A 12,979-nucleotide genomic window follows, 5' to 3' on the forward strand; every position below is an offset into this window, starting at 1 on the left:
AAACTAGTGATGTGAATCATGTCTCAGCTGCAAATAATTTTCACCTGAGAGCACTGCTTGCTTATAATGGATACAAAGGTAACAGGAATATGATCCTTCTGCATTTGTAAGCAGTTTTGCGTCTGAGCCCTGCACAACTGTAGTGCTACTTGCATGCTAACATACAGATCACTGTCAGTCCATAGGTTCCCCACTCTTCATATGTTCATGTTTCATCTCCAGGAGCTGTCTTTCTAATAACTTTCTTTTCAATGCATGTCCCAGGTACTTTGCCAAGAAAATGCAAGAAAGAACTGCTGGCAGTAAAACTACGAAACAGACCAAGTAAGCAGGAGCTGGAAGACAGGAATATTTTCCCAAGGAGGACAGATGAGGAAAGACAGGAAATCCGGCAGCAAATTGAAATGAAACTCTCAAAGTAAGTCTACCGAAGAACAGGGAGGAACCTCCCTTTACAATGAAGTGTCCTCCGAGTACTGTCAGATGAGACACTGTTACCCACCCCCAAGTCCATTTCCTGCAGTGAATCATACACAAACTAATATAGCACATTTTCAGCTGTCAATCAGTCACATGAAAAAAATCTTAACTCCCTCTTCAGTCAGGATTCCCTTGATTTCAATAGAAAACAAGACAGAAGTCAATGTGGGAGACAAAATTCTGCCAAATCTACCTGCAGCTCCACTGATGTAATCAAGATTTAGAGGTCCTCCAAGAAGGCTAGTGCTTTAACAGAAATAATAATATAATTATTTATTAACCTGATTTTGCTTTGTCAGCACTAGTTGAATTTGACAATTATAGCTGCATATTTACTTGAATAAGGGAAAGCTGTTGTATGCATTCGTGGGTGTATTTCTGCTTTAAGGAAGAAGCAACTTCAGCAGCACTGCCCTCACATGGGTAAGGTGTTCGTGTAAATCCAGCTGCAGGGACAGCAGGGATGGTCTGGTTTTGATCAGTAACCAGGGCAACAGGGTAGAGCTATGAGAGAAATAGCATTACTGTGGCGTGTAGCCTAAAGCAAAGATTTAAGGTAACTGTGAGGCTCAGACTGCACCATTTGGTTTTTGTGTGTGTTGTTTTAAGAGCTACATTTGGATATCTGCAAACATGAATATTTTAGATGAGACAAAGTGGATTGTTAAATAATCTGTGCTGCGCCTGCCCACATTGGGACAGTGAGCACTGCTTGCCGCCAAAATGCTTGTAATCAAATTGAGAAGCATGAACAGAAGTTCATTTTCAAGGCTTATTAAATATTCAATATCTCAAGCCTCTCCTGAAAGAAACATTTATTGATATTTAGGCTAGCTCATTCATGTGTGTGCATTTGATTAAACTTTACCTCAGGGGACAGGGAATGAGAAGCACGCATATGGATCAGAGCACAAGTCCTAATGGACCAGAGTTTACAGAGGAAAACATCACTGCCATCACCACACTTGCCCTCAGCTAAGAAACAAGCTGCTGAATGAACACCCAAAGGAGAACAGTGTGTTGGGCCAGTGACTGCACAAGACAGAGCAGATGACAGTCCCTGTTACAAAAAATATGTACATCCCATACAAGTAGAAAATATCACATTACAATTTACATTAAGTTCCAAGAGTTACAGGCAGAGGAAGTCATAGATGTGCCACTTTAATACCCATCGTCTTAGGAAGGAAAGTGTGATGGACCTTGACCATGGCCTTGATCATCTTGACCTTGCAAGCCTTGTGTATTCACTTCAGGGAAATATTTCAAGCTGCACTCCAATATTGTTAATTCCAGTATTTTGGCCAGTCAATTGTTTGTGAAATGTCTTCATAGGTCAGGAGCCTAATTTTATGGCTCTAAAAGACACAAAAAATTATTTGCACCCCACTCCATCCCTAAAACCAAGTTGGACCATCACAGAATATTAACTGAGTGAGAAGATTATCTCATATCCAGCCACACCTCGTATTGCTGAAATGCCTAGCTCACATCTCCTTTCAATACAGCCTGACTTCTCTTAGGTCTAATGGAATTGCAGCTTCAGGTGGTTATCCCTTTCTTTATCCCTTTCTTTTAATTTACCATTTAGCTTGCTTAATAATGAGCCTAAAGAATTATTTTAAAGGAGGCATACTTAAAGTCAAGTGTCAGTACAAGGTCTTAAAAAGGAAACTGCTCTACTGGTGAAGAAAAGGGCTGGTCATTACTAGAAGCTACGAAACATACTGTGTATAGGTAAATGCAGAGAAGGAAGCCCCCATACTGTCTGCTGTGGGCTTATGGAGCAATCTGTGGTGCAGGCTATTAGTCTCATTGGTAATATCTAAAGGATGGCTAAAAGCCATCTTTGTTCCAAGTGCCGGAAGACAGGCTTTCATTTAGTATCTTCCTCCTGGAACATGGAAGATTCAGCGCATCTCGGGGAACAGACGGTGCAGAGATTGCTGGAATAGCCAGGAATGGCAAAACAGATTGGAAGCAATCTCCCACACAACTTCCAGCACATATGTGCACTGGCAGAGCTCCGCTCAGCTCTTAACTCATCCACCAGAATAAAACATGACCGTGCAAACAAGCTCAGGTGGTAGATGCATGCAGGAAAATATTTACACCAGGAAAAGCAAGTACATGTCAAAAAAAAAGAAAAAAAAAAAAAAGAAGTAAAAATGGGTACTGGTAAAGGCCAAAGAGTCAAAGCCCTAGAGATATCCCTCTGGAGTTTCTGAGCAGGACTGACTAGGTCTCACCCCACAAAACCCAGACCACCCCAGAGTCCTGACTCAGAGCACAACCCAGTAGTAGCATGGAAATGTAACCACACTGGGCAGAGTGAAAATCTTGTATGAAATTTTGAGGTCTTTAAATCCATTCATTTTACTGGTACTTGTGCAGCACGGTCTCTTTGTGACAACTTGGAAGTTTATAGCTAAGGAACGTTCTGCTAAGCGTTCAGGTGTAAAGCACTGACCGGGAAATAAGATCCATTAGAAGTGTCTGTTCTCTCTATGATTTTGCCACTACCTATGCAGGTAAGAGCATGTTGCTGCTGCTGCTGTACTAGTAACACTTTGATAACAGAAATGGGACTTGCCAGGTCAGTTATGAATCCACAGGCTATAGACCTGTATTTTAGCACAAAAGAATAATGTACGGGCAAATTAGTGAGTAGTTATTCGATGGCTGTCTGCATAAGAATGGCAAGTAAACAGGCAGTTGTTTTCAAGATCAGTATTTTTCAGCACATTTGTAGGGATTTAAAAGTCTATCGCTGTCTAGCGAATTGCCTCAGTCCAACAGCTAACACAGCCTAGCTCTGTACTCTAGAGAGAAAGCTGTGCTGACGTATATAACGTGCAAAATATACCGACTAATAATGTCCATGCAACTTCAAAAATGGGGAGACAAAAGAATAACATTTTCTCAAAACCACTGTATTTTTTAAATGGTTCTGGTTGTAATACATTTCAACAGTAGTTATGAACCTGCTGAGAAAACCAACTCTCTGCTATCATACTGAAGAGTGTTTATGCAGTCAAAGCTAAAACCCCTATTTTTCTTCACTTTCCCACTCATTCAATCTGAAAAGAGAGATTGAGGAATTCTGTTATATCTTTTGGGCCAGATTCTACTTTTACAGCAGTGCAAATCTACTGACTTCAGATTTATTATTGACTGACAGCAGCGTGAGTACAGATTCAAGTATTCATTTATGTGCATTGCTGCTTTTGAAAAGTCTATTTCCCATATTTCGTGCTCCCAGCCAATTTAGTCTACCACTTGTTGCCGTGGAAACATGCACGTCTCCCTTCTCCTCCATCCAAAATGGCAGTATTCCATCTTCCCCAGATTTCCCTTTCCAGTAGTGTTTCTCTTACTAATTCATGCATCCCCAATGCCCCAGGCCATGGTGTGCACTTGCAATATTCTACTGTGCATTAGGCAACAGGGCTCCCAACAGGTCTTGGTTCCCATTATTATGTCTTCGGAGTGCAGATAATAAGCCCTCAATGGAATTCAGTGAATTGAGAGCTCTTTGTGTCAAGAGGCAGAAAAGACATTTGCAAGTACGATTATTTGCAATAACTGCTTTCTGCCTTACAGACTCACTTTGTTCTAGAAGGGGTTTAAGCTGAAACCTGGGGGAGTAAAATAGTTACTAGACTGAACAGTGATGCAGGAAAAGGTTGTTTAATTAAATTTGGTATCTGACTGTTTAGAAAGTTAATGTTTGAACTGCCTGGGTGGCTGGTACTTCTCAAGTATGCCAATGTATAACCACAGTTGAAGACACTCCATTATTACTTAATGTTTCAGTGAAAACATGAATTCCTGGAAAAGATTATATTTGTAATTTTCACTTCATGTTCTGTTTCACCTCCTTGGATATTTGCATAAGTAGACACGATGCATTAAGCGGCACTTAAAAGATTATGAGAGAGGAATTCAGATACAGAAATACGGGCATCAATGGAGTCAGACAGGAAGAATGATGGTTTTGTGGACACAGGGCAGAACCAAAACTCGAGCACCTAAAATGATCTTTACCACATTGAAAATCTTGGCATGGGTAAGTGGATTATGCTGGGGCAAGGTTTCTTGGCAATGTAAGGTGAAAAAGGAAGTACCTTTATTCAGTACTTCACCACATCTGGAAATCTGTAGTTCTAGTGCTGCCCTGAGGTTCTTGGAAAGGCATTTTCAAGTTGACTTGCCCAGAAACTGCAGACATAGCTAAATGCACACTCAGGTTAGACCCTGGTTTGTACCTCAGCCTCATGTAACAGAGCGTGAAGTTCACAGTGCTGCTGGAGACAGAACAATACCAAGCAAACAGCACTTCAGATTTGCAGCCTAAAAGCATAGAGCGTGACAGTTCAACACAGAGCAATCATAAAGGAAAATTTGACCTATTGATGAAACAAAAGCTGTGCCCTGTTTCCCAAGAACGGCATGTCCAGTGCCACTTCCTCACAGAAACATCTCAGTGCAGCTTTGCTCACTGAAAAGGCATCGGCCCTCCAGACCGAAAGATTCAGTGGGAGACTGGGCTGAATCCACAGAACTTTGGGGAACGTTTTATTTGATTTTGACCAAAAAGGGGTGGTGGTGGTGTACAAACTACTAGTAGCCCTAATGCAGAAATTAAGTAAATACTGAACTGAGCCCAGATTAGAGACTAGCCTAAATTCACCTGGAGATTATGAAGGTTTTTTGCTGAAGCTCGGGCTGTGCTTGAACTCCCACTCACTGAACTAGAGATCAGGGAACTGCCCTGATTTCAGAAGGCTGGGAAGAATTGACACAGATTTACTCCAGAGACAGAAAGGCACGGGCAGGCACAAAGAAAAGATCAGCTGCCACCACTAATTAGCTGTGTACAATTTAATGCATTTCGTTCTTATTTGGCAGGTAACCTTGTCACTGATGCTAAAAATAACCCCAGCAAGCGCAGCGTGGGTGTCTGTGAAAGCCTCAGCTCCCGCATGAGATGGGAGCTATATATAGAGCTACAATTTAATTCTGTGGGCGTGCGTGTAATGAGGGAGTCTCCCGTTCTCCTTGCTCTGCACTAGACAGCAAGACGAGTTGCAGGCAGCAGGGGCCAGCTGGGGGGTTGCTGTTGGAGATTTGCATGTGGCTGCAGTATTTTATTAACAGCTTGCACAGTGCACAAGTGCATTTTAAACCTGGTGCTGTGTGAGCATTTGGGATTTTTTTCATGTTTTGTCCCTTTTCCATTATGGGCTCAGCTTTTCAGGCTACAGAAAAGAAAAATATTGTGGGGGATGGGGAAGAAGGATTGGAAGAATGGGGGAGGTGCAAGTGCTAGCTGCCATTTTTAGGAGTTGCCTCGAGGATTTAGATGTCTGGATTCCATAGGCATTAATATACCCCATGCCCTTCCTTGGTGTCAGGCAGTGACACACAGTTGGAAACGCTGTTATGTACCCAGTGACAGGCAGCACTGGCCTTACAGTCAAGGGGGCTAAGGTTTAGCCTCTGCTGCTAGAGTTATTCTGAGACAGTCTTCAAGGATAAAAATCAGGAGGAAAGGGAGAAAGCTCAAGTTTTGTTAACGTCTCCAAGCAATGAGTCAGTTTACCCTACTGTTTACGGCGCTTTTCAGGTCCAAGGGAACTGCAGTGCAGCTCAGATATGCCTATTAGAAGAGGTTCAAGTACATCTGTACAGGCCATAGCTTGACTACCCTGTCCCTTTCTCTTAAGGACTGATGAGCTCTTGGGAAAGGTAGCCTTTGTTCCCTTTCAGGTATTACACTTGCAAAAATAGAATGGACTTCACTAATGTGAATCCCTGGTCAGTAAGTAAAAAACATAACTGCCCTAAGTGTGTGATCATAACGGACCCTCCGAACAGAAGCTCTTTAACCAGAGGTGCTTGCTGGCTTCAGTAATGAAGCACAGTGCATGCACAATTAATTATGGAGCACCCTATCAGCTCTGGGCAAGAGCCATAATCTGCAGCTGAACCAGAAAGAGCAATTTGCTGTCTCAGACCAGCCCACAGCATGTTTGGCAAGAATTTTTGAACACACTAATTCATTTATAAAGGGTTGCAACAGAGAGGACTTAGTCCTGTGTGTTAGTTTTTGATTTGAACAACATGCACATGACTCAAAGCTGCTCTCAGTGCAGGTTTGTATTGCTAAGGATTCAGCGTGCACCTCCTGTTGAAAATGTTGGGTATTTACTTTGAACAAACATGAGGAAGTGTCATTGCAGAGGGCAGTTACTTCTGCCCAGGGACAAGAAAAAGTTTCATATGTCGGGGGAACAGTGGGTGAGAGATTGTGTTCTGGGAAGACACTTGCACTGCTCTGTTCTACTTCCCTGGCTCCAGTGCCGGGAATTCATAATCAAACATGTTTTCCACGGCAAAGTGAAGGCAAGGGCAGCAGGTCAGTGCACAGCAGGGGAAGGGAAAGGCAGAGCAGCAGGTGTAAACACAGAGAGGAATATCCAGGGCCTTTTCTGGGACACAGAGTCAATTCCTTGAATAGGTCTTCTAGCATAAGTGGCACATGTGAAACTAGAAATAAAAAAAATCAGGGTTCAGAAAGCTGTAATGTATCACAAGGGAGCGTAATTATGTAAATAAACTTGCAGGAAAACTGCTAAAGCAAGTGTAATTAAATAAGGAAAAAAACAATTTAGGGAAGAAAATAGTGCACTTGTTTTGCCCTGCCAAACTGCCTACAAATAGCAGCATGTGTTCAGGCTCAGATCCTCTCTCAAAATCAGGCATCTACACATGCCTGAAGATCTGGGCCCCAGCCCTGCAAAGTGACAAGCAGTCATAAAACAAAATGGAAATCTGCAGAAAGCCAATAATGCTCTGTAATGCTTCACCTTACACTGGATTATGATTCAGGTCCTTAAGCTCGTTTGGATCTGCAGCACAAGTAATTACAGAAAGAAATTACTTTAATTTAATTTGCAGAGCTTAATCGATAGGGACCAAAGTAAACTGCTCTGGTTGTCAGAGTCATCTGTGCTGTTTTGTGACAAAAACCTGACCAGAACAAGGTGCCGTAGCAGTTGCGAGCTACTGGTAACGCAAGGGTTGAGCAAGGATTCAGGCATTCACAGTGGCAGCCCTCACCATTTGTGGGGATGGTCACTGTGTTGCTGAGATTCCTTAGGATTAGGGTTTTTTTGTTTAAAACCCGTTCATGAAATTCAGCAAAAATGTTTTATGTACTTAATGCCAAGCACTTACTTCACTGTAGTTGAAACAGAAGCAAGATGGGATGGACAGTGTGTATCTGAAAGACTATGACTGGGATAAGCAAAATCTCAGCCAGAATGGCTTTTGGCTGCATGTTTTCCAGTTTTGACGTACTCAATTTCAGACTTACCTCTTGAAAGCATCTAAGAACAAAAGAGAGGGAGGGGTAGTTTTGGTTTTGTATTGGTTCTCCTCCCCCGCCCCCCTTTTAAACCTAGGCAACTTTATATGCAGACTGGATATAAATGAGTTTCACCATAACTGTTGCTGTGAATTGCCTGCAGAATACCAAAGCAGACAGAATTCACTTCTACAAAATTTCTAGTGTGGCTTTTAGGTTGGGGAAGGGAAGACGACAAAGCTTTCTTACTGTGTTGTGTCACATTTGCACACACCATACCTGGAGGGCGTATGGCTAGTACCACAGCAGTATGTTATCACTGATTTGTGGGGCAGATGAGTCATCTGCACCTTTGCATGAAGAACTCGAGCATGTTTTTGGACTCCCTTGCAAGAACTGGCTCACCACATGTGATCCAAGGGAACTGCAATTAATAGGGTGCAGTTGCTGGCCCTGCAACTACTGTTTTACAAATACTATTTACTGTTTTACTGAGTTACTACAGTTTCCTTCTCGGGCAGCTCTGAGCACAACTTCTGTAGCCTGGTTCATTCAAGACCTTAATTTCTCCCAGGAATCAGAGGCTTGGGCTTGCTGCTTTCATATAGAAAAACTAGGTCAGTCTAGCACAATTTCTACCTTTTTGAAACAACCTTAGAGAAGGCTAGGGAGGTGAAAAATGAAGGAAATATTTAGAAAACAGGGAGGGGGGGAAGAAGAGAAAGCAGGTCAGGACAGAAGGTCATTGTTTTTAATCAAACACTACTTAATAAATATTGTACAGTTCTATCAATTATTAAAATGCAGTTCTAGATAAATCTTTTTGATTCCATTGCCTGTGCCCACCTGGCAAGCTGCAGCTGTATGATCAGGTCTTGTGGGGGTTTTCCTGTTTATTTGTGTAGCTTGGGAGCTACTTGGGTCAAACAGAGCACCGCAAGTTTCCTTCAGTATCTGTTTTTCAGCATAATTAACTCATCCAAGTGGCCAGCATACTTCCTTGACCTCTCCAGACTCTGGAGAGTGTTTTTTTCCCTGGAAAGCACTCTCATTTTCTATCTTTTTCTTTAGCTGTCGCATGTAACGCACCAAAAGACAGAAAAGGACTCCCAGATTTATCAATCCATGCTCAAGTATTTATCCAGTGAAATGAAAAAGAAACAGACAACGCATTTGGAGGTTGAGGACCTCCTTCTGTTGAAAGTCCACTTATGCAGAGGACTGTATCAAGGCAACTAGGAAACCCACCTGCTTGAAGAACCAGCATGTTGGTAAAAATCTGAGTCTTAAATGGCATTAGAAACAGGTTACTTCAATCTACTTAGTCCATTGTTGTACAAAGTTGTGACAGTTATTTTGTTTTGTTAAAACTATAAAACAAAATACTACTCGGCCAACAGACAAACACCAGAATAAAATCATGAGTGCCTCACTGTTGGGAAAAAAGCCCTCAAAATCAAGACTACATGGCTCACAGATGAACAGCCATTGTCATTTGCTTGAGATGATCATATTAATTACACAAATTAAATTCTGAATGAATTAATACTTCATTAGTTTTTCAGAAATCATGTTAAAAAAAAGCCAGGATCTCACAACAGTCTCTCCAGATAGCAGCTGGTCTATTGCAAAGAGATCGGGCTAATTTGAGGGTGTCTGCAAAAGCCATATTCTGGCCAGGCTACACTGCAGCCTTATTATGATAATTATCACAGGGAGTTGCTACAGTACTTCCAAATACCACCCAACAGGGGAAAAATCCTCCTTCTCAAGAAAAGGTTAAACAAACCAGTAGTAATGTGGTAAGGAAAGTTATATTTATAGGCATCATGCAATTAAGTTTAAAGAAATCTTTTTGCAGCCTGTTTACAACATAAAGGAAAAAGATAATAGAGAATGATAGGCGTGTGGAAATACCAAGCTTAGGTCTACAAGGATGATCGGAGCAGGAAGCTCAGGGTTAGCAGGGACTTTCAGGTGGACTAGAGGCCCAGCACGCAAATGCAGCATCACCTGTACTTACTGTGCATCAGCTGCAATAAAAAAACCCCAACATGCTACAAAAGCCTAGAAAACCAGTGTATGATAGAGGTCATTTGCAGAGAGACAAGGCCTGTTCTAGCTTTGATGAAGTCGCTGCCACCTTACATTGCTCTGCTTAGCTTCCCCCATCCTAGCAGTCAGACAGCAGACAGAAAGCAACTCCAAGGAGACATGAATGTGGTAAAATTGAGTCCTTTTCCAAGAACACGAAGACCTCACAAAGGCCTTCTGTCACAGCCTTGCACTTCAACTGTAAAACACAATGTATGTTGTACCACAACAAATCATAGCAGCAATGTCAAAACGAAATGCTCAGGTCAATAGGAAATGTTACATAATTAAATTCTTACATTTTATTCTACTGAGGAACCCAGATTTCAAAAGCTGAGAATCTTCTGTCCTGACTGAAATTTGCCAGCAACCTCTATTTGGATTTACAGCACCATAACTAAACACAGGATCCTAAATGGAACTAAGGAGGGTCCCAAAAAGCTTTGGGGAAGAGCAGACAGAATATGAGGATGACATTTTAAAATTCAAATCCTCTCTGCATTTTCATGTAAGCTAGCCTGTCTGTAATGCTCAGTGTCACGCTTTGTGGCATCAAGTGTCAAGTCATACTCTTCACACCACCCAATTTAAAAAACAAAGACAAACAGAGTCACTAAAATACCATTTGCGGTGGGAAGTGAATAAATCCCTGGAGGGTCTGCAAGTCTGGTTTTCCAGACAAGACACTTTGCCACATTTTCCTATTCCGTACAATAGAGATAACCATATAGACCAGGTCTGCAGAGCACTGAGATCTGCTGGTGAGATAACTACAAAATAGATGATTATTCCTGTTGTTGCGACCAGGAGACTCGCACTCCTACAGAGTGCTTGGGCCACATCTTTGAGTTGTCAATGGAATTTCTCATTTCACTCTGCATGCTGATAGCAGGAACACTCTTTGCATTGAAAAATCAACAGATAACCTCACGAGAAATTCTGAAAAAAGTAAAAGATTAAAATAAAATAAATGGGAATGCAGTAAAGAAGCAGGATTCAGAGCATGCTTTGGGCAAAGGCTGCGTGGCCCTGGCCAGCCTTGGTTAATGACAGCACGAGGGCAAGCTGTTGGTCTAGCTCTGTGGTGAAAAATGCTGGGCTAACAATAGCGTGCACGAGAGAAACAGAAAATAGTACAACAGATGGTGATATGCTATCTGAAGGCAGGGATATCCCATCCTTTTGGAGATGCTGTGTGGGTGAGTGACAGAGAGAACTAGAAAGTACTTGCGTTGCCAGGGAGAGTGTTCCCAGAGAGATTCCTGCAATTCAATAGCAGGTGTGCAGTCATACATACGGTCCCAGCAGGGACTGTCTATTCCAGAAGCATTTGCAACTTTAGGAATCACTATCATTTAGTTTTTTTCTTTAGGGATTACACACAGCCAACAGAGCACTGCATTTTCCTTGATTTACTTCAGTGATTAAGAAAGCTATTCCTTGGTGTAAAGCCTGACATTACAACCAGTTTGGAAGGTGCAAGGGCATGCCCTCTCCTGCTAGGGTTTGAAGCTGCTGTGTTAGTAGGCTCACACAGCTTGATACCACCAGCTCTGGGGTAAATCCTTGCTGTTGCTTTATGCAACACCTTGCAATAGCAAATATGGCTGCAGATGTTTATTTGTCACTTCACAGACTTTGCAGATTGCCAAAGGGTCCTTCATATACAAATACAGGTGACAGAGAACAGTGAAGTATATTCTCCAGAGCTCACATTGCATGCGGAAATTCTCAGCAGCTTGTAGCCATGGCTAGAATGGCCATTCTCACATCATTTTGCATTAAATGAGGGGGTGGAGGAGAATTTACACACAGTCAGCAGAGGCAGGCTGACAAGCTATGCATACCAATATTTCTTTGTCTGCTCTCTGCAAATCCAGCTGTGCTTTCTTCCAGTGACCCAAATCCTACAGTTGTACATTGCAGTGGCATCTGTTGGTAGGGGCAACTGTTTATAGGTTAAGTGGACAGTATTGCAAGATCTTAATGCTAGCTGTCCAACAGCGAGCATCCTCGCTGAATTCAGGACATTTTGGGACACTTCCATCCATGTACAGTATCTCTATTTGATGGACTCTGAAACGTAGGTAGTGCTACAGTCCAAACTGACATGTCTTTCTGTCCTCCTGTCCCTGCTCCCTCTGACTGTGGTGGCTGAAATTGCATTCCTGGCTGCCCAGGAAGTTGAGTCATGAGCCTACAGACACTTCGTTTCTTACAGGGCTCAAGGATGGCTGGCAACCCTCTCCCTAGAGGAGATCAAGAACAAGCGTTGTATTAGGCATCATTTATACAGTGATGTTAAAACCTAATTTGTTTTTTCTGTTTTTCTTTTTTTTCTCTTTTTTCTTTTTGTACATATTGTTACCCAGTAAGCACCCAGGAGTATGCAGCTGTTCCACTAGGAGTTTTGGAAAGCCTCAGTAAAGTGGCAGACTCCCTACTGTTTCTCAAGCAGTTGCTATCAGAGTTGATTTTAGTATCACTTCAGCAGTGGCAGATGTCTTTATTTAAAATAATACAATGGTAATACATACATAATGGGATAGAACTAAAACCCTGGGATTTATATAATTCCTTTTGTTTGCTTGTCCTGAAGCATCAAACCCACAATGTTCTCAATTTGCCCAAATCAAAGATATGTAACATTGCTTTTTTTTTTTTTCTGTGGGAACACAGGGCTCCAGAGTTTTACTCCTGCTTCAGAGAAGAAAAAAAAAAAAAAAAAAAGAAAAAAATCTAATCTGTTGCTTTGCAATGAAACATTATTCACCATTTTCAATGACCTGCACAGTGTGACCTAGATCATAACCAGCATGTGGTTTCAGTTGGAAGACCCTTCAACATCCATTTTAATACACAGCCTTGAGCCCTCATCAGCCTTCAGCACAGTTGCACTGGGAGTCTGCACCACTTGCACAGTTTTTTGAAGAGTGTGTTCTTTCAGCAGTTTTTCTTGCTGAGCTATTTTTAGCTTGAATGTATTCCCCAAACCAGTTCCTTGCCCAGCTGCAAGGCAAAGCAGAAACAAGA

General features: G+C 42.0%; 1 protein-coding gene across 6 annotated transcripts in view; it reads left to right on the forward strand.

Annotated features, from left to right (window-relative positions):
• The window catches only part of PHACTR3 (phosphatase and actin regulator 3), a 114,905-nt gene that overhangs the window by 83,485 nt on the left and 18,441 nt on the right, over window positions 1-12,979 (forward strand). For all 6 annotated transcript variants that reach the window (XM_075166632.1, XM_075166629.1, XM_075166628.1 and 3 more), the window contains exon 8: window positions 265-418. In XM_075166632.1, coding sequence (XP_075022733.1) covers window positions 265-418 — 154 coding nt within the window. The remainder of the gene's footprint in view (window positions 1-264; window positions 419-12,979) is intronic.

The sequence above is a fragment of the Calonectris borealis genome, chromosome 17 (assembly GCF_964195595.1).
Source record: "Calonectris borealis chromosome 17, bCalBor7.hap1.2, whole genome shotgun sequence".
Classification (NCBI taxonomy): domain Eukaryota; kingdom Metazoa; phylum Chordata; class Aves; order Procellariiformes; family Procellariidae; genus Calonectris; species Calonectris borealis.